The 21,938-nt window shown below is 43.2% G+C and overlaps 1 protein-coding gene across 1 annotated transcript in view; it reads right to left on the bottom strand.

The window, feature by feature from the left end:
- Window positions 1-532: 532 nt before the first annotated feature.
- LOC147417952 (uncharacterized) overlaps window positions 533-21,938 on the bottom strand; it is a 94,777-nt gene continuing 73,371 nt past the window's right edge. The window contains exons 2-4 of the mRNA XM_086506990.1: window positions 5,768-6,324; window positions 1,998-2,173; window positions 533-1,190 (exon numbers count right to left, since the gene is read on the bottom strand). Coding sequence (XP_086363116.1) covers window positions 608-1,190; window positions 1,998-2,173; window positions 5,768-6,324 — 1,316 coding nt within the window. The 3' untranslated portion in view covers window positions 533-607. The remainder of the gene's footprint in view (window positions 1,191-1,997; window positions 2,174-5,767; window positions 6,325-21,938) is intronic.

Genomic DNA, 21,938 nt, shown 5'->3' with positions numbered 1-21,938 from the left:
CCCAAGCGCAAGGAATATCATACTAGCAAGCACTTAGAGAGTACACAATTCAGGGTGTTGTGCTGATTGGAGATCTTTCTAACACTCCTCTACATCATTTGCATACAACTAATTAACGAGCATTTATATGAATTTCGGAAATGCTACTTCTCCAACACATACAAGCCATTGATGCTAAATGAATAAATTGTGTAAGCCCTCAATTTTTGCTTCACATTCCAGGTCAAGTCATTGGTTCACTTCTTATGGTGCTATCCTTGGTCAAGGGATATTCCTTGGTATCACCTCCCTAGACACCCTTGGTCAAGGGATATTCCTTGGTTCATCTCCCTAGACACCATGTCTTGAATCACTTTCACCATTCTGGCATACTACCTTTTCACCTTTTTTGGTTCCAAGCCGTCATCATCTAACTTATACACTGGTGGTTTCTCTGTAATAAACAGCAATCTCGCATTGCTACTCTGTGTGGCAATAAAATCTATGGCAACCTTTATGACAAAAGAACTCTTTGAGAGAGAGAGAGAGAGAGAGAGAGAGAGAGAGAGCCTTTTATAACTCTTTTAAGGACATGATTTGTCTTACACACCTGATTGGCACAGGCATATCAACTAACAGCCCACTCAAAAAATCCACAACGGCTACCTTCACTTGGCGTCCATTTTCCGCAAGCAAGAAAATGCTTCCCATGCATTGGTCCTTGTTTCTTTATGGAGTGTCGCTTGCAAATGACACCACAATAGCACAAAACAGTGCTCATACCAACATTTAGAGACCCGACAGAGCTTTTAACATCTACATTACCAGGTTGCTTCAACATTCCGCGTTTATTGGCAGATTCAAGCGAGCTCTGAACATTATTGGCAGGCCCAACAGTGTTTGGAGCATTGTCCGCACTACTACTCACTTGCGGAGACATCCCAGGCCACACTGGACGCCTAATTTTGGTTGCTGAGGCTTCTGTCACAGTTACTGAGGGGGCCTCGGTAATTGTATCCAATGAACCTGTGAATGTCAAGATTGTTCCTCTCCTCATAAGCTCTACTGCAAGTCTTGCTGTGTTCATGGCATCATCAAGCCCGCAATGTGCACGCCCTGACCATTTCAACCCACATACCTCAACGGCTTTTCTCAAATTGCATTTCCGCCCATTAAAAGCTCCTTGGAAGAGAACTTTCAAGTTGATCCACCTACAAGTACCTTAAAACAATTCAAAACAGGCCCTTGACAAAGGCACAAATGGCCAAAGGCTCGACCACACGCATGCGTACCCGTGAAAAACAGTTGCATCCAAGAACCTTCACATTCAAAATCCATTCACAATGTTGTCTCTCATACAAATCCTGTTAAGTACCTCCATGTAAAGGACATTCCTGCCTGCCGGACATTGCTCAAATCTACCTAAATTCAACCTCTTGGCCTTAGCCATACATTCAAGGACAAAAAGATTGCAAGAAAAACAGTTTATAATATCCCTTCACTTGCCAAGAAGGAAACTTCTCTCTGCTTTCTTCCTCAGCTTCACAACATTACTCCTTCCCTTCCTCACTCTAGAACTTAACAGAGACAAAATAATGCATGCTTTGCAGCAGCATTTCCAAAATATCTACCTTGGAAGTACCTACTCCACAAAAAGTGCACAAACCCCACTACTGAGCTTGCCTTTCATCTTATTAATGCTGAGAAAAGAACATACACGGATACATATTGCATGCTTCAACAGCACAGCCTTCATGAAATGATACCATACTTATTATAGCTTCTAAACAACTTATGAAACAACAAAAGCAGAGTTTTTATTTGAAAAATCTAAAGAAAATGCATACACTGATTAGGCTATACAAGGGAGTAAACAGGCCTGAAGAAAAACAAGGAAGAAATACAAGATCCAGCAAGCTCCACCAAAGCTTGATGTTGAAAATAAGAGAGGTCTTCCAGCTGTAGAACTACCGACAAAAAGAGAGGAACACAGAAGAGTTGTTTAGTCAAAACATTACCTGTTAAAATAATGCGGCTTGTCCAAGCCCTTCAATTTGCATTCAGAATCCAACATAACTTTACAGTCCCAGTCCGACCATATTAAGACAGCAAAGTTTTTGTCCTTTATCCCATTGTCCTCTAGCCACTTATCATGCCAAAAAATAGCTTCAGCCAAGAGCATGCCCTTCTCTACCTTCAAGAGCAAATAAAAAATTAGGAGAAAAAACAAGATATGACCTTTGTTGCTAATCGACTGACATTCTATTTTTCAAAGAAAGAAAGTTGACATCAACACAAGGCAGACTGCTCTAACAGAAAATGTGTGTGTGCGCGCGCGTGCAGCCCGCGATCCTGAACCCCCAACTTAGGCACTGATAATGGTCAAAATAATATTTACAAGAGGGGCGGAACCCTAGGGTGCTGCTATATATAGGACCAGGTTTGATCAGGATGAGAGCCTCCACTCCATCCTTAGAACCGGTGTTCTTCTTCACATTATTTCCGCTCTTCCTTCAGTCACCCTCCTCATCCACTCTTTGCTTGCTGGTGTTTGCACTGCTGGCTTGTGACACCGACTTTGCTGGCTCCCTCTTTCAGTGGTGCTTTTTAGCGGCTGTCTTGTGGTTGAACCTCGGTCTCCTCGATTTCCTTCATGACAATTCCCTGGTGGTTTTTCTTCTTCCTCAGGAATGGTTAATTTACCATGGCAGTAGTTTCGCCCATACCTTCTTAGGTGTTCTCCTCTTCACAGCAGTGGAGGTGCCTATTCTTCAGAAGCTTCGGTGGATACCCTTCCCCTTCCTCTCCTCCCTCCTCCAATGGTTGCCAAGGCATTATTTACCCTCACTAGGAGGGGTTTTTTCTCCTGGTGTACTTTCCGTATTTTATGATTTGGCCATTGGCCTTGTAATTGCCTACGAGTGCCTCACTGAGTACATTACGATGCTTCTTGATGTGTACATCTACGTTATTAAAATAAGCATCTCAAGGGCACAACCTACACGGTACAGACCACCAGGTACACTACAACACTTGATGTTGTGTCAATCTACGTGGAAAATAGCCTCAAGAATAATGCACGCAGCCGATCACCACAGATGGATGATCCCAATAATATCCTTAACATATATACAAAATTAATCGAGACAATAGACTATTTCTTGATTTTTAGATCTTCCCCGCACATATACACCTTCCTATGCCCAAGAGGGGGAAAATTTCCTCGTACTATGTCATGAGCACAGCAAGAATACCCCTTAGAACCACAGAGATAAGATTTTTGAAGCAGATCGATATGTAGAAAATATGGATGAAATGTAAAAGAAAATTAAGCTCGTCTTGGAGAAGACTCAAGCAAGTCCGAAAAGGGCTGGTGACCGTCACCAATGTGAACTTTCATTTTCACCTGGTGATTGGGTTCTATTGCAATTTGAAAAGCAAGATTAAAGAAGATGAAGGGCAAGGAGAGGTTGTTTCCAAAGCTCAATATGCGCTACTATGGGCCTTTTCAAGTAATTGACAAGATCAGCGATATTGCATACAAGCTGAAGTTGCAAGACAATTGGAAGATTCGTAATGCATTTCATTTGAGTCTTCTAAGACCTTTTGTGGAAGATGTGCCGGAAGATATGCCAGATGAAGATCAACCTGAAGTTGAGAAACTTGATGAGATCTTGGTACCTCAGAAAATTTTGGCACACAAAGACATAAAAGTTAACGGAAAAGTTGCAAGATGTTATTTGGTGAGGTTCAAGAACTATCTACCTATGGATGGGAAGTGGATGGAAGAAATTGAATAGATAGGGTCACCAAATGTATTGCAGCTTTACCTTAAAGCCTTTGCTTTACAACCCACGTATTCTATAACTAAGATCACTTCACTAGAGCAAAGGTCAAAGGTTTTGACACATGCTCAAAAGGGGGTGATGTTGGAGCTAGCACTTCTCATAAGCATATGCAATAGAAGTGTATATTGCTTGACAAATGTATGTACAAGGCAGAGGTGAAGCGGCTTTCCTTCTGCCCTTGTTGGGGGTAAGAGGTAAAGCTGAAGCAGGTAATGATGCCGATGCCAATGCCGATGCCGATGTAAGAATAGATGCAGATGTAGATGAAATAAGTACAAATGGAATGTGTATAGCTCTACGCGCAGACCTAATTTGCTCTATATACCAAAGCAACAGTCGTGTGGAATAGCATCGAAAGCACTAATGATTGTTTGTCTGCTGCCTATAGCATTTTGCATGTTCGCACAAGTGATGGAGAATAAACTTGGAAAATGGAAATGGGGTGCACATGATCTCGCATCAGAATGAATCACAGATCGTGTGAGCCCGTTGAGGCTTGGGCGTGCTATCAAGCTCTGATTGTGCTTTAAATAAAAAGTAATATGAGAGAATATTAAAGATTTTTACATTTTCTGTAAATATGGAATGAGAAGGAGATAGCGGATCATGTGTAGTGGACACGACATCCTCAACTAACAAATATTGGTGTTGGCCGTGATATGCTCTACTACTATTGGAAAAGGAGACGGGTAGTATGCAAACCTATAATGTTGGCAAGCATCTCTAAGGTGGGACTGCTACGAGCCAAAGATGTGAAAAATGCTCCTCAATTTATCTCTCTCCATACAATAAATGGAGGGGACGTTGAGTAACGAATGTTCTAATTTGGCGTTTGAGACATTGTTTTGTCTGCGGTAGAGCAAGACCTATGCCAGTTCGATGCACATGGAAAGTAGAGCATCCAAAGTATAGACGGCAGACGCATAGGAGAGGCAGGTTCAAGCTTCGACAAGGAGGTTGGATGCAAAGAGAGCAAAAAGAAAGGAAGCAAAGAAGAGGAGAAGATAGCACAAAGGCAGTCAAACTTCAAAGGCTCTTTAGGTTATACACGTTTACAAATGCAGGGATCCTCCTCCACAGGAACCACCTATTCAAGCTTCATCTTCTTCTGAAGCCAATCCATTTTCTTCTCTAGAGTGTGGGGATGTTGCTCTACCCACATGTGGTGTTGATAGAGAGAACATTTCTCTTGCTATGCTCATGACAGAGTATGCGAAGAATTCCTTTGACTGAATAAAAATGTATCTGTAAGAGATTTAAGAGATTGAGAACCAAGAAAGAGTCTTGGTATTTGGTTTGTACATTTGTTGATTTTGGAATCAAAGTATGTAGTATAATTTACCCTGAGGACTCTGCCCATGAGACATTATTTTCATAGAAGATTTCTAGCTTTTTTTTTTAAATGTGTGTGTAGTGTGCATTTGTAAACGCAATAAATGTGATAACGACAAAAAGCATTGTATGTATGCAAATCAAAATGAATTGCGCAACTTGTAACCCACAACAAACGCTCACACCACATACCACACACCACACGAAGTGTATGTATATGTATACATATAGGTATAGGTATATGTTTAAGCATATGTATAAAAATATGTAGGTGTATTTGTATGCATGTGAGTATGTAGTATATGTATATCTCTATGTATATGTATGAAATGTTGTATGTGTAGATGTACGTGTACGTGTATGTGTATGTATGTATGTATCTCTGTGTAGATGTATGCGTAAGTATGTGTAGATCTATGTATATGTGTATGTGTACTTAGCATACGCAGATGCATGCATGCCTTCATACATCTGTCTGTGGGCACGAGTGCAGAAAGAGAGGAGAAATTGTAGGTACAGATATTGCAATATGCAAAACTGAGGAAAAGAAAGAAAACTACAGAATCATAGGTCTTGGATCAAAAAAAGATGATGAGATGAAGCCTAACCTGCTCTTGCTGTATGCCAGTAAGATGAGTACAAAAGTCTGTCAAAATAGGATGATGCTCTGGTCTCACATATGTCTGAAAACAGTCACCTAGAGTTAATCGTCGGCAGTCCACCAGAACAGACGGAAACTCAATAATCTCCTGCGGCTTAAGTTTCTCCATATTTTTGTCACATGTTGCTTCAAAGTCGATCACCACAACATAGTCAAACTCTTGTGCTGCTTTTGATGACACTGATGCAAGCACCTCACTCTTTTCTGTGGTAATAGTGGGCTCATTCACAACTACTTCAAGCCCTTGAAAATTGGTGCAATTCTGGGGCACTCCATTGAAGGAAGCATTTAAACCATATTGATCCTGCACAAGCCCGATATCTTGCTGACTACTTATTGCTGTAGGTCCACCATATGCAAGATCAATTACACCAGCTAAGCTTGAATGCTGGGCTCCTCCAGAAAAAACATGCAACCGACATGTATTACGTATTGTTCTATTTATGAGATTTTGCTTATTGTATCGTCGAAAAAGGGCTTGTTCTCGGTTCCGAGCAATACGTGCTGTCAAAAACGTTTCAAACTTGAGCACACTAAACAATGCAAGAATGAATCTTTAAGTAAGAATGACAAGCACGCTTCTCAGAAAGTAAACTTTAATTTTTCAGATACACAAGTAGACCATAAAATTGACCTTGAGTTGTGTGGTAAAATAACAGAAAAACTTTTGATCAGTTCTATCATCTCCAAACCTAGACACTCGTAGTGTAAGAGCCAAAATTACCAAATCAAACAAACATATAAGCCAGCATCCATGGTCTCATATGGAAGAAAGTTCCACGAGCACATTCAGTGGTCTTTGAGGTCTAAATGCCCAAATCGTCTGGCATCATAATCAAGGACAACAGAAAATGCAAAACGTGGATGTTTTAGTCTATGCATTGGTTAACTTCTGATTACTACATGGTTCTCTCAAAGCATTCACCTTGTGCACTGTGTGCACTTAAATAACTAGATGATTCCACCTATAAAGCAAAGTTCACAGTTAAAGACTTATGGTAGTCATCCACAAGACACAACAATCGATTAGCTCGATCATGAAGTATTCACTAAATATAACAAAACTTAAATTTTATGGGAATGTCCTCTGTCCAATAGTGGCTGCAGAACTAGGCATCAATACACTCTTCCACAACGGATGCAACATACATTCAGACACAAGCATACATTACACAATGATCTGCATACTGAATGCTGTCATGGCTCTTGGATACAACTCAGATCAGCATGTGCAGAGTCTTTTGTCACCCAAAATTTTCAAATAAGGACTAAGAAAATCAACTGTTGAGGATCTATTACTAGAAAAAGAAGGGAAGGGCTGCCTATACAGTGAAACCTGTCAAAGTAGCAATGGATGATGCACAAGAGTGACACAAAATCACAGTACAATGCTGCTCTCTCTCTCCCACAGAACTCATTTGGGGGATCATGGCATTGTACCGATCAGTAGTAGGGCATGTACGCACCCCGGAGGGACTTTCTACACCAGTTCACTCCACTATTGGGGTGAAGCAGAGCTGCCCGCTCTCTCCCACTCTTTTCGGTATGTATGTGGATGAGATTTCTGACTACATTGACAGCGATGGGGATAAAGGTGCTCAGTTGGCAGGGACATGGATTCCACTTTTGTTATATGCTGATGACATAGTGTTGATCTCCGAATCCCCACAGGGAATGCATTGTCAATTGGATGCTCTGCATACGTTTGCCCACGAAAGTGGTTTGTCTGTCAACCTGGGTAAAACCAAGGTTACGGTGTTTAATACCTCCCCACAGTGGATCAGAGGTCAGCACCTACACTCACATACGGCCAGGAGACTGTGGAGTACACAGACGCTTACACTTACCTTGGAGTGGTTTTTAGTGGACCTACATTCTCACTCAGAAGAGCAGTAGAAACCAGACTTACTAGAGCCCACGCAGCATTGGGTAGATTGGAGAGGATGTGTTCACAGGTTCAGTTTCAAGAGCCCCGGACGAAGCTCTGGCTCTTTGACACCTTGGTGGCTTCAGCATTGCTCTATGGAACCGAGATATGGGGACCTTCACTGGATCACCACGGGAGGCCGGGTCGCTCAGACGGATGGGGGAACATGGAGAAACCTCTCGTCTCTATGATCTCGCGGCTCATTAGAGCCAAGGCATCAGTACCACGGGCCAGTATCCGAGCAGAGCTAGCGGCCCCCCCACTTGTGGTGGAGGCGCTCACCATATCAGTCTCCTTCATAAACCGCACATGGGCACTTCCTAGAGCGAGCACTTGAAGCCTCTCGACAGTTAGCCATACAAGGAGATACAACATGCTGGTATGGGGAGATGACATCATGGTTTCAGGCACATGGGTTCAGCATAGACCGGCTGCCACCATTCCATTACTCATTGGATGCACCATCTCTCACCCTTACACAGTCAGAGATCACCAAGCTCATACGCCAAGACCTGACCCAGCTAGACACCAGAAGGACATGGATACAACCAGCACAGGAATTGGGTACGAAGATGGCTTTTTACAGAGACCACCTTCTCCAGCTTACGGAAGATGGTTTTGTGGCGAGACCCAAATACATGGATACCCACTTGTCTCATGGGATACGATGTGCTATTGGCCAGTTACGCATATCTTCTCACCAGTTGCGGATTGAGACGGGGAGATACAGCGGAGTACCAGCAGAGGACAGGACATGCCCCTTGTGTAACATGGAACCTAAGACAGAGCTACACTATACATGTCGCTGCCCCGTCTACTACGAGATACGAGGCCGCTTCCATTGCTTGTTCAGAGAAGGTTTTGGACCACTCTCAAGAGTCATGGGATACGAAGATCAGAGATGTCTGGGTTTGTTCTTGCTCGAGCTGCGCAGACACAGAGATAGCCTGATGAATAGCGAGGCTAGCCAGTCTCAAAGACGGATCACAGACTTCTTCAGAGCAGACACGGGACAGCAGCAAGAGCCACTCCCACAGCAGAGCTCCCCCTCGTCTCATACCAGAGGCACACTGATTGACCGAGTGATTGAACTGGGGAAATCCAGGCGCCCGCGACTGCGAAGAACTACACAGCATCGACGGAGGCTACGACAGAAAATTTAGAGCACGCTGGCCAGGCATGCACGACGCCCGGTCAGACTACTAACCATGGAGGAAATTGATGAGATTCGCCAACGACCGATGCTAGATCTCTTGTGATTCAGCTATCCCAACAAGCCGCCCATTTTTTGCTTGGTCTTTTGCTTGGTTCACATCGATCAACTTAGGACCCCATAGTATATATCTTTGTTTTGTACTGTTGTTAGGTTATTTTTGTTAGGGAATAAAGGCCTAAGTGCCTTGTACTTATTAACTTATAAGTTAAAAGACTTATAAGTGAGGGGGTCCGACTGTGAATGGCCCCCTAGTCACTTACTCATATACTCAAAGGTCAAGCTCAAATAAAAAAAATCGTGACCTCTCCCAGATTTTGACGTGCGTTCTCTCTCTCTCTCACGTTCTTCTCTGCGTGGGCTTCTTCTGCGCCACTCTCCTCTTCTCCTTCACTCTCATTGCATAGGATAGCAAGTGGGCTCTCTCTCCTGCTCCCCCACACATGGTATCAGAGCTATAGGGTTTCCAAGAGAGCCATTTTCGCAACACAGATCAGAATTCTGTTCTTGCTCGCTGCGGGAAGGATATTCAACCGTTTTCGATCAACTCTGTCGCGAAGGGATCCTCTCACCGTGTAGAATCGACCTCCGGTGACAGTTTCCCCAAAATTAGGGTTTCAAAAACTGGCGAACAGCAGCCTATTTCTGCTGAAATTGACCAATTTCGGGGTCAATTTGATGCAATTTCATTAGGGCAAGTCTCACAGGTCAATCTTACAGGTGTTTCCACCAACGAGGTTCTGAAAATTCAGCAAAACAGGTGTTTACAGGTCTGATTTTTGCCCTAAAACAGGGAATTTCAGCAAGCAAATGATGTATACACCTTGTGGAAACCTTTGGTAAGGGTTTGGCAGTGAATGTACGCCGTTTTGGGGTGATTTCGCGTGAAATTTGCTCGCTGTTTTTCTGTAACAGCAAGCTGTTTTTTGTCCGATTGCGAACATTTGGGCGTGTTTAGGTCGGCAAACCAGGGTTTCAGTGTTTGCAATCACTCAGAATGGCTTCTAGCAGTGAAAGTGGCAATTTGTTGCACATTCGCAAGCTTGAAGGTGCCCATAACTTTGCTATGTGGAAGAAGCAATGTTATAATGTGATGTTGCAGAAGAAACAGGCGAAACCTATTAAGTTACAGGGTGTGAAACCGGTTGATATGGAGGTTGAAGAATGGGAAGAAGTGGACGAGTTGGCTCGCTCCACGATCATGCTTTCGGTGTCTGACAATTTACTCTTCAATGTAGAGAATGAGCAGACAGCATGGGGCATGTGGAAGCGTTTAGACGAGTTGTATGCATAGCAGAGTGCTGCCAGTAAGTGTATTGGCTTAAGAAGCTTATGGATCTCCGCATGAAGGAGGGCAGGCACATGTCAGTGCACCTCAATGAATTCAATTCTATTTTCAGCCAACTGACAGAGCTGAAATTCACGATTGATGAGGAGTTCAAAGCTACTTTTCTGCTATGCACATTGCCCGAGAGTTGGGATGTATTCCGGACAGCTCTTAGTAACTCAAGTGCGTCACTTAAGTATGCAGATGTAGAGAGTTCTCTCTTGATGGAAGAGATGAACAGGAAGAACACCACAGGTGGGTCTTCTAATGCATTGCACTTGAGAGGCAGGTCTCAACAGAGGGAGAAATCTGACAGTAAGGACAGGGCACGCAGCAAATCTCGTAGGAAAGATGTTGTGTGTCATCATTGTGGAAAGAAAGGGCATTATAAACGGGAATGCTATGAGTGGAAGAAAGAGAAGAACAAGGGTGCTGAAACTGATGCAAAGGACAAGGGAAATGCCAAGAAGAGCACTGTGTTGATTGAGGAAATCAATGTTGCTAGTAGTTGTGACAGTGACAGCAGCACTGATATACTCAATGCCTCTTCTGTGGATGCACATACCCTTGCTATGGGTTCTGATGTGGACATGCATACTTGGATTCTTGATTTAGGTGCCTCCTTTCATGTAACACCTCATAGGGATTGGTTTACACAGTACTCAGGTGAGGTGCAGGGCACTGTTTATTTGGGAGATAACTATGCATGTGACATTGCAGGTATTGGCAGTGTCCAGTTTTCCTTTGCTGATGATATGACTTTTGTTTTGCACAAAGTGCGCCATGTGCCACAACTCAAGAAGAGTTTGATTAGTACAGGGCAGCTAGATGATGCAGGCTATCACACCACTTTTGGTGATAGCAAGTGGAAAATTTGTAAAGGGGCCCGGATTGTAGCCAAGGGTTGTAAATCGGACACTTTGTATCCTTTGCATGTATCTAGTGTGCGTGACCATGTTGTCGCCGTAACCGAGCAGCCAAGTGTTTCTTTGTGGCATGGCCGGTTGGGACACATGAGTAAAAGAGGAATGGAAACTCTGTCTCGTTGTGGTTATTTGCCGTGTTTGAGGTATGCTGATTTTTCTCATTGTGAGCACTGTATTTATGGTAAGCACAGTCAAACACCGCACAAAAGGTCTTTTTCTTTGAAGTCTGACAGGTTAGACTTAGTGCATTCCGATGTATGTGAAATGCCACAATTGTCCTTAGGAGGAAAGAAATATTTTGTCTCGTTTATCGATGATGCTACACGTAAGGTGTGGGTGTATCCAATACGTGCTAAAAGCGATGTTTTGGATACTTTCAAGAAGTTTCTTGCGTTTGTTGAGAATCAAACAGACAAGAAGCTTAGGTCTTTGCGCTCAGACAATGGGGGGGAGTATGTATCAAAAGCATTTATTGACTTTTGTGCTACTAAAGGTATTAAAAGAGAGCTCACGGCTTCTTTTAATCCCTCTCAGAATGGAGTTGCAGAGAGGTTGAACCGGACTATCCAAGAGAAAGTTCGGAGTATGCTGTCACATGCTGCATTACCTCATGGTTTTTGGACAGAAGCTGTGCAAACAGCTATTCACTTGATTAATCGCTCACCTAGCAAGGCTTTGGGTGGAAAGGTGCCTGAGGAGGTGTGGTCTGGCAAGCCACCCTCATATGCACATTTAAGAGTGTTTGGTTGTGAGGCCTATGTTCACATCCGGAGTGAACTGCGCACCAAACTAGAACCAAAGTCTCATAAATGCATTTTCCTAGGATATGGTGAGGATGGTGAAATGGGGTATAGATTATGGGATCCCGCATTACGGAAAATCATACGCAGCAATGATGTCATCTTCAATGAGAATTGCATGCACAACAAGCCCACAAAGGTCGAGGAAGTGCGCCGGGTTGTTTTTCGTGAAGATGTTACATATGGACAGCCAAAAAGGCCCAATGTTCAGCAGCCTTTACATGCTGAAAATGGTGCTGAAAATCAGCCATTAGCTGCTGAAAATCAGCCCCAACAAGTTGCCATTGATGCACCACAGGTAGGGGAACAGGTTGATCGTCCTATACCGCCCGTTGTTGCGATGCAACCGGCTGAACAGCCTGCTGTTTTTGATGGTTTACAGGCTGAAAATCCACCTGTTATGGATCATTGGGTGCGTAGGTCTACTCGGGTGACAAGGCCCCCCGATAGATATAAACCGTCTTTGGACTATGTCATGCTTACTGATTGTGGTGAGCCGTCTTGCTACAAAGAGGCTATGCAACGGGAAGACAGTAAGAAATGGTTCAAAGCAATGGTTTCGGAAATGCAGTCTTTGGAGAAAAACCATACATGGGACTTGGTTGATTTGCCTAAAGGGCATAAGGCTCTGCCATGTAAATGGGTTTACAAGACCAAGGTCACATCTGATGCTTCTTCTAAGTACAAGGCACGTTTGGTTGCTAAAGGGTACAAGCAAAAGCATGGTGTTGATTTTGATGAGATTTTTTCTCCTGTTGTAAAGCTTGCCACATTACGTCTTGTTTTAGGCCTGGTTGCTTCTGAAGATATGGAGTTAAAGCAAATGGATGTCAAAACAGCGTTTTTGCATGGCGATTTGCTTGAGATGATCTATATGATGCAGCCAGAAGGTTTTGTGTCAAAGGGGCAAGAGAAGAAAGTATGTAGACTCTTGAAGAGCTTGTATGGTTTGAAACAGTCTCCCCGTGCATGGTATCACAAGTTTGATACATTCATGAGGTCTCAAGGATACAAAAGAAGTAATTCTGATCACTGTTTGTATATCAAAATGGCAAGTGATGGATCTCGTCTATTGCTGATTTTGTATGTTGATGACATGCTTATTGCGGGTAAAAATGTCACGGAGTTGGATGCATTACAGCAAAGCTTAAAGAATCGCTTTGACATGAAGGATCTTGGTGATGCGAATCATATTTTGGGCATGCGTATCTCTCGAGATAGACCTAACAGGCATCTGTATCTATCTCAACGAGATTATGTTAATAAGGTGCTACATCGTTTTCATATGGATGGGGGGAAGGCACTTGGTACTCCGCTGCCTCCATATGTAAAACTGACTGCACATGACTGCCCAAACACAGATGATATGCGGGCTGAAATGGCCAAGATTCCTTATGCATCAGCCGTTGGCAGTTTGATGTATGCTATGGTTGCTACACGTCCGGACATTGCATTTGCGGTGGGAGTGTTAAGCAGGTACATGAGCAATCCTGGCAAAAAGCATTGGGAAGCAGTGAAGTGTATCTTGAGATACTTGAAAGGCACTAAAGACTTGTGCATTTGTTTTGGGAAGAGTGAGACATCTGTGCATGGTTTTACAGATGCAGATTTTGCTGGACATCCAGATTGCAGGAAGTCTACATCTGGATATGTGTTTACATTCACAGGAGGTGCAGTTTCTTGGATTTCTAGACTGCAAAAATGTGTTGCTTTGTCTACCACTGAGGCTGAGTATGTGGCTGCCACTGAGGCATGTAAAGAAGCTTTGTGGCTCATGCGTTTGGTAGAAGAGCTTGGCATTAAGTCACCGGTTCCTGTGCTACACTGTGATAGTCAGAGTGCTATTATGCTTGCAAGGAATCCTGTTTTTCATGCCAAGACAAAGCACATAGAGGTGAAGTATCATTTTATCAGAAGTGTGCTTGATGACAAGAGCATTACACTTGTCAAGGTGCACACAGATGACAATCCTGCAGATCTTTTGACCAAGAGTCTTCCAGCAGAGCGGTTTGCATATTGCCGACAGATGATGGGTGTTGAATGAGTAAGTGCATGATCAGCTGATGTATCATAGTTAGCTGATTCTTTGATCTCCCAAGGTACATTGCCTTTAGGTGGGAGGTTGTTAGGGAATAAAGGCCTAAGTGCCTTGTACTTATTAACTTATAAGTTAAAAGACTTATAAGTGAGGGGGCCCAAGTGTGAATGGCCCCCTAGTCACTTACTCATATACTCAAAGGTCAAGCCCAAATAAAAAAAATCGTGACCTCTCCCAGATTTTGACGTGCATTCTCTCTCTCTCTCACGTTCTTCTCTGCGTGGGCTTCTTCTGCGCCACTCTCCTCTTCTCCTTCACTCTCATTGCATAGGATAGCAAGTGGGCTCTCTCTCCTGCTCCCCCACAATTTTGTTACTCTGACTTTGTATCAGATCCACCACTTTGTAACTTTCGGGTCTCATAGGTCATTATGGCCTTTTGAAGACGTTAATATAGCATTTCATTTCATTTCATTTTCATTTCTCTCTCTCTCTCTCTCTCTCTCTCTCTCTCTCTCTCTCTCTCTCTCTCTCTCTCTCTCTCTCTCTCTCTCTCTCTCTCTCTCTCTCTCTCTCTCTCTCTCTCTCTCTCTCTCTCTCTCTCTCTCTCTGTGACAGAAGCACATCACCGATTCTCTATTACTTTGGCCCCTTGTAGGCACCCAATAGGTGCCTACCTGCGAAGAAGTAAATTTGATACAACCGCCCGCAAGGCAAAGTACAAGGCTGCCCAAAGGCACAGGACCTGAAAGGAGCTGAGGCTCAACAAGAACTTGCCACGTGCACATGGTTGTGTGCCATGTGGACATGCTTCATCGACTTCAAAAGCCAATTTCCAGATAGGAGTGTCTAGGATCCTAGGAGGATTAGTACCTGTTCGCAGGACTCGCATGTCTGAATGAGTCCAATAGATTAGATTTCCAGTTTTGGAACCCTCTTGCATAAATGGATTATTCAAGCGTTTTGACAGATGTTATTACACTTCAATGGGAATCACGCATGACGAGCATGTAGGTCTAGGCTAGAGAAACGTGTCGGTCCAGTCCATTCGTCAAATGAGAACAATGCGTTATCACCTGCGCACATTTGCACATTTTCCCGACTTGACACAATTTCCCGACTTGGCACCTAAAAATCCCCTATAAAGGAAACATCAACCTAGCGTTTTTCAGTCACAGGAGCTAGCGCTAGCAGATCATATCAGCGTTTTTGCATCAGCCTTTGCCCAACGATTTGCTCCACATTTGCAGATCAGCCTAGCGTTTTCAGTTTTCAGCCCTCTCCCTCGCTGGAGATCACATAGATCTGCAAGCACTGTCTTCCTGTTGGGTTAAAGGCCCACATGATGAGCGTGGAGCGGTGTGTGCAAGTGAAAGAGCACGCGGAAATGTGCAGGGTGTGCACCTTGGAGAGGGGCGAGTGCAGACAAGGAGGGCGCTAGCAGAACGAAGGGAGAGAGAGAGGGCACTCTACTCGTTTTGTTGAGGGGAATAATGAAGTGAGTAAAATTGGCTCACTTGTTCCCTTTATTAAAAGTATAGGACCAGTTTAATGTTAGTGGCCAAGTTCAATGTGAACTTGGCCAAAGGTTAGTAACCTTTATAACTATACACAAAGGGCGCCATTTGGGCCTTTAACCCAACAACCTCCCACTTAAAGGCATAAATGGCGGCTTTAAGCTACGTGACTCCCACCATCTCTATGCATAGATGATGTTGTGCTTTGGATAAGCACTTAGTGAGAGCATCTGCTGGATTTTGTGATGTATGGACCTTAACCAATGTAATAAGGCCATCCTCAAGCACTTCGCGTATGAAGTGATACCGCACATCAATATGCTTTGTGCGTGCATGAAACATGGCATTCTTTGCCACGCATATGGCACTTTGGCTATCACAACCAAGCATAGCTGCTTTGGCAGGCAAACCAAACTCACTGCATAGGCGTGCTAACCAAATAGCTTCTTTAGAAGCCTCAGTCGCTGAAATATATTCAACCTCTGTAGTAGACAATGCAACGATCTTTTGCAATCTAGAACACCATGAAACAGCACCTCCCGCAAGAGTAAATACATAGCCACTTGTGGATTTCCGTGTATCCACATCACCAGCCATGTCAGAGTCACAAAATCCCTTTAACTCCAATGGTCCTTTACCATAGCAGAGGCATTTATTTTTAGTCCCTTTCAAGTACCTCATAATGGACTTTCCTGCATCCCAATGCAACCTGCATGGATTAGCCATAAATCGGTTCACAACTCCCACTACATGGGCTATGTCACGCCTAGTAGCAACCATAGCATACATAAGTGAACCACAAGCTAAAGCATAAGGCACACTTTGCATGTCATTGGCTTCTTCCTTTGACTTAGGACAATCATCTTTGGAGATTTTGACATATGGTTGTAATGGCACACCAAGAGGCTTTGCTTCAGCCATGTTAAATCTGTCCAGCACCTTTTCAATGTATTTTTCTTGCGACAAATACAATAGGCGCTTGTCTCTTTGTCTTGTAACACGCACTCCAAGTATATGTTCAGCTGCCCCAAGGTCTTTCATTAAAAATGCAGATTGAGTTGCCCTTTAAGAGCATCAACAGTGCTTCTTTTCTTTGCAGCTATCAACATATCATCAACATAGAGCACAAGAATGATAGGATTGCCATCCTCATCACGTTTGGTATACAAACAATGGTCTGCATGGCTTCTTTTGTAACCATGTTTAAGCATGAAGCGATCAAACTTCTTGTACCACTGTCTACATGATTGTTTCAGCCCATACAAGCTTCTATTGAGCATACATACCATATGTTCCTTGCCAGGAATAACAAAACCCTCGGGTTGCTTCCTGTAAAGCTCTTCTTCCACATCACCATGCAAGAAAGCGGTATGTACATCCATTTGGTCCATTTCCAAATCAAGAGCAGCCACTATGGCAAACAATACACGTAAAGTGGTCATCTTCACAACAGGAGAAAACACTTCCTGAAAGTCTATGCCCTTGGTTTGAACATATCCCTTTGCAACTAGCCTTGCCTTATACTTGGGTTTTGCATCAACAGTCTTGATTTTATACATCCATTTGTTAGGAATAGCCTTCATTCATTTGGGCAATTCAACCAAATCCCAAGTATGATTAGCATGCAAAGCTTTAATCTCTTCTTGCATAGCAAGTTCCCACTTGTCGCTGTGCTCACATGTCTTTGCCTCTTTATATGTAAAAGGCTCTCCCTTATCTATCAACATAATGTAATGCAAAGAGGGATCATATCTGCTCATAGGCGGTCTTTGACGAGTAGACTGCCTCACCCAATGATCCACATTATCCGGAAATGGGTTTACATCAGGTGGCATGATAAAATCATCAACAATGGGCTACTGTACATCATTTTTAACACCATTTTCAGCATTGTTTCTTGGCTGAAAATGCCCTTCAAGAGCCTCAATTTGCTGTCCAACATCATCTAGCTCAAACACCACTGGATCATCTACATTTTCAGCCATATGTGGTGCATCCTGAGGGTCAAAAATAGGCCTAACAGGTGGCTGGTCCTGCTGAAATTTGACCCTTTTATGGTCATTTTTTGAGACACAATTGTTTTGAAGCAGCCTTGCCTCATCAAAAACAAAATCCCGACTGTGTACAACCCTTTTGAGCTAAGGTAACCAAATCCTGTAACCCATTTCGCCTTCTTCACCATATCCCATGAAAAGGCCTTTAATGGATTTGGCATCTAGTCTGCTCCTCAATTCAGGTCTAACATGCACAAAAGCCTCGCAACCAAAAATGCGTAAGTGATCATATGAAGCAGGCTTGCCAGACCAAACCTCTTCAAGGATGTCACCTTTCAAAGACATGTGAGGGGATCGATTGCATATATACACTACAGTTTTCAAAGCTTCTCCCCAAAATCCATTAGAGAGATTCGCTATGGACAGCATCCATGTCACCCTCTCACAGTGTCCTATTGAATCTTTCAGCCACACCATTAGAGGAGGGACTGTATGGCACAGTAAGCTCCCTCTTAACGTCCAAATTTTCACAAAATTTGTTAAATTCAGCACTTGTGAACTCCCCCCCATTGTCCGTACGCAAGCATTTTAGCTTTCTACCTATTTGGGTGGTCACAAAGGCATGAAATTTCTTAAACGCAGCAAAGGCGTCATCCTTAGATTTAAGCAAATAAACCCAAATTTTCCTAGAATGATCATCAACAAAGGAGACAAAATAGCATACACCTCCCATAGACTTAGTAGGCATGCTACATACATCAGAATGTACAAGATCAAGCACACAAGATTTACGAGTGACCCCGGAGTATTAAGAACGCTTTACTTGCTTTCCATATTGACATTCATTACAAAAGTCAAGCTTTGTGCCTTTAGTATCAAGCTTGTTCGAAGTACAAAGCTTAGAAAGACCCTTTTGGCTCATATGGCCAAGCCTCTTGTGCCATAAATCCATGTAAGAGTTAATTTCAGCCAACGCAATAAACTTGCCCAACGTGGCCTTTCCATGCATGCAGTAAAGTGTCCCTTTCTTTGTGCCCTTTACAATCAGCCTTGAGCCTTTAGTCTTTTTCCACGATCCTCTCTGAAACAAGATGCTATAACCATGCATATCCATCTGACCAACAGAAAGCAGACTCTTCTTGATTCCCGACACATATCTAACATCATGCAAGACAAGCTCATTTGTGCCATCTATGGAGAAATGCACAGTGCCAATACCCTCAATGGAACATGCATGATTGTTTCCAAGGTATACATGGCCATGCTTGCCTGAATCAAAAGTAGAGAAACACTCCTTGATAGGAGTCACATGAAATGAAGCACCGGAATCAACAATCCAAGTTTGGGATAATGCATCATTGACAGTCAACAAAGCATCAATAAGATCACTCTTGGTGATCTGCATGTCCTGTGAATGAACATTAAGAGAGGCATCAAAGTCATAAGCATCATCATCTGACAAAGTGGCACACAAGATGTCCTCTAAATCTAACAGCTTCTCAATCACAACACTAGAAGCCACATTGGCCTTCTCTTTGTCCTTTGAGCTATCCTCTGCATCTGTCTTGACTTCCTTCTTCTCTTTCTTTTTTTCTCCGCCATTCTTTTTCCGTTCTAACTCGGCTTTGTAGTACCTGCAATCGGGTTTCTTGTGACCTTTCCTGCCACACTGATAGCAAGTCGCAAAGGCATTTCCCCTCATTCTTCTTTTCTGTCCTGTCTCTAACCATGTTGGCAGAGCTGCCTCCCTCTCCACTTGCTTTCCTCCTGATTTCCTCATTCAAGATAGAATCCCTAACACCATCAAAGGTCAAATTGGGGTTATTTGACAATGAAACCATCAATGTTTCCCATGAATCAGATAAGGTCATAAGCAAGAAGATAGCTTTTAGCTTATCATCAAAGGAGGCAAACCTAAATCCTGTAATAACTGTGACAAAGTACCTGTAAACAACGACAAGTGCTCTGCAGTGCTCTTGGACTCATCTAGCTGCATGCCAACAAGTTTTCGCATCAAATGCACTTGGTTGACAGGCGTTGAATTCTCATACATCGCCTTTAACTTCTCCCACACATCAAAAGCAGTTGTGAGACCTTTCACATCAATGACTGTTTCATCGGTCATGGCCATTTTAATGTATGTAACAACCTTCCTGTTCAGGCTAACCCATGCTTCATCTGTCATATTTTGTGGCTTTACCTGTTCAAGTATCCCTTTACAATCCTTAAGAAATAGGATTCCCTGAATCTTATCTTTCCAAAGGTCGAAGTCTGTTCCATCGAACCTCCTTCTCGAAGAGATTCTTCACATCCGAAGAAGATGAGGCCATAGTTGCACAAATAAGAGGGTTAATACGCTGAATTTTTGGGCAAAATGCACAAACACCGGAGTATAGACTCACAGAGGTGTGCACTACAGCTCCAAATGGTCACAGGAGCAATTTGGGGCAAAATAGGTCGATTTAAGCACAAAAAACAATTTCTGAAATTTATGCGCAGGAAATTTCAGCGAGCGAATTTGTGCTCAAAAACAACAAATTTAGTTGTTTTGGGGCTCGCACAACATACATAAGGCTAGTGCACAGCCTTTAGAAGCATGTAAGAGCAAAAGCCCCAATTTGTAGCATCAAATTACACAAAATTGAGCCACAAATGGTCATATATAGCCAAAATTTATCAAACGTGCGTAGATTGCATCGATTTGCACTTTCCCCAATGTAATCGCATCATAAAAACACTTGCAAAAACCTGCATAAATCTGAAATTTGCTGAAAACACCTGTTTTGGGACCTGTTTTTCTGCAATTTGAGTGTTTTCGGGTAGCGGGGACATAGCAAAAGTGTTCCCACACCTTAATACATCATTTGCAAAACCTGTATTTTTCTGTCATAACCTGTAATTTGCTGATTTTGACCTAATTTCAGCCTTTTTTAGGTCAATTTGACTTGCTGGGAGCTCTCTAGTGTCCGGAGACGAGTCCTTTGGCGATGAAATTGCAAAATCTCGCGTGAAAGTTGATTTCCTTGGCTGAAAATCAGTGTTTGCAAGTTTGAGAGAAAACCCTAATTGGGCTCTGATACCAGTTGATGAGCGCGGAGGGGTATGTGCAAGTGAAAGAGCACGCAGAAATGTGCAGGGTGTACACCTTGGAGAGCGGCGAGTGCAAACAAGAAGAAGGGCGCTAGCAGAACGAAGGGAGAGAGAGAGGACACGCTACTCGTTTTGTTGAGGGGAATAATGAAGTGAGTAAAATTGGCTCACTAGTTCCCTTTATTAAAAGTATAGGACCAATTTAATGTTAGTGGCCATGTTCAATGTGAACTTGGCCACAGGTTAATAACCTTTATAACTATACACAAAGGGGGCCATTTGGGCCTTTAACCCAACACCAAATGGCCGGCCCAAATGACCTCATTTGTGTATATTTTAAAGGTTACTAACCTTTGTGAACTTGGCCACTAACTTATAATTGGTCCTATACTTTTAATAAAGGGTATTGTTAGGGAATAAGGGCCTAAGTGCCTTGTACTTATTAACTTATAAGTTAAAAGACTTATAAGTGAGGGGGCCCAAGTGTGAATGGCCCCCTAGTCACTTACTCATATACTCAAAGGTGAAGCCCAAATCATATAGCGTGGCTTTTCCCAAATTCCAACGAGCTCTCTCTCTCTCTCTCACGCCTTTCTCTACGTGAGCTTCTTCTGCGCCACTCTCCTCTTCTCCTTCACTCTCATTGCATAGAGTAGCAGGTGGGCTCTCTCTCCTGCTCCCCCACACATGGTATCAGAGCTTTAGGGTTTCCAAGAGAGCCATTTTCGCAACACAGATCCGAATTCTGTTCTTGCTCGCTGCGGGAAGGATATTCAACCGTTTTCGATCAACTCTGTCGCGAAGGGATCCTCTCACCGTGTAGAATCGACCTCCGGTGACAGTTTCCCCAAAATTAGGGTTTCAAAAACTGGCGAACAGCAGCCTATTTCTGCTGAAATTGACCAATTTCGGGGTCAATTTGATGCAATTTCATTAGGGCAAGTCTCACAGGTCAATCTTACAGGTGTTTCCACCAACGAGGTTCTGAAAATTCAGCAAAACAGGTGTTTACAGGTCTGATTTTTGCCCTAAAACAGGGAATTTCAGCAAGCAAATGATGTATACACCTTGTGGAAACCTTTGGTAAGGGTTTGGCAGTGAATGTACGCCGTTTTGGGGTGATTTCGCGTGAAATTTGCTCGCTGTTTTTCTGTAACAGCAAGCTGTTTTTGTCCGATTGCGAACATTTGGGCGTGTTTAGGTCGGCAAACCAGGGTTTCAGTGTTTGCAATCACTCAGAATGGCTTCTAGCAGTGAAAGTGGCAATTTGTTGCACATTCGCAAGCT

This window comes from Adiantum capillus-veneris, chromosome 30 (assembly GCF_014529385.1).
Source record: "Adiantum capillus-veneris isolate H3 chromosome 30, ASM1452938v2, whole genome shotgun sequence".
NCBI classification, from domain to species: Eukaryota; Viridiplantae; Streptophyta; class Polypodiopsida; order Polypodiales; family Pteridaceae; genus Adiantum; species Adiantum capillus-veneris.
This window is presented reverse-complemented; position numbering and strand designations above follow the sequence as displayed.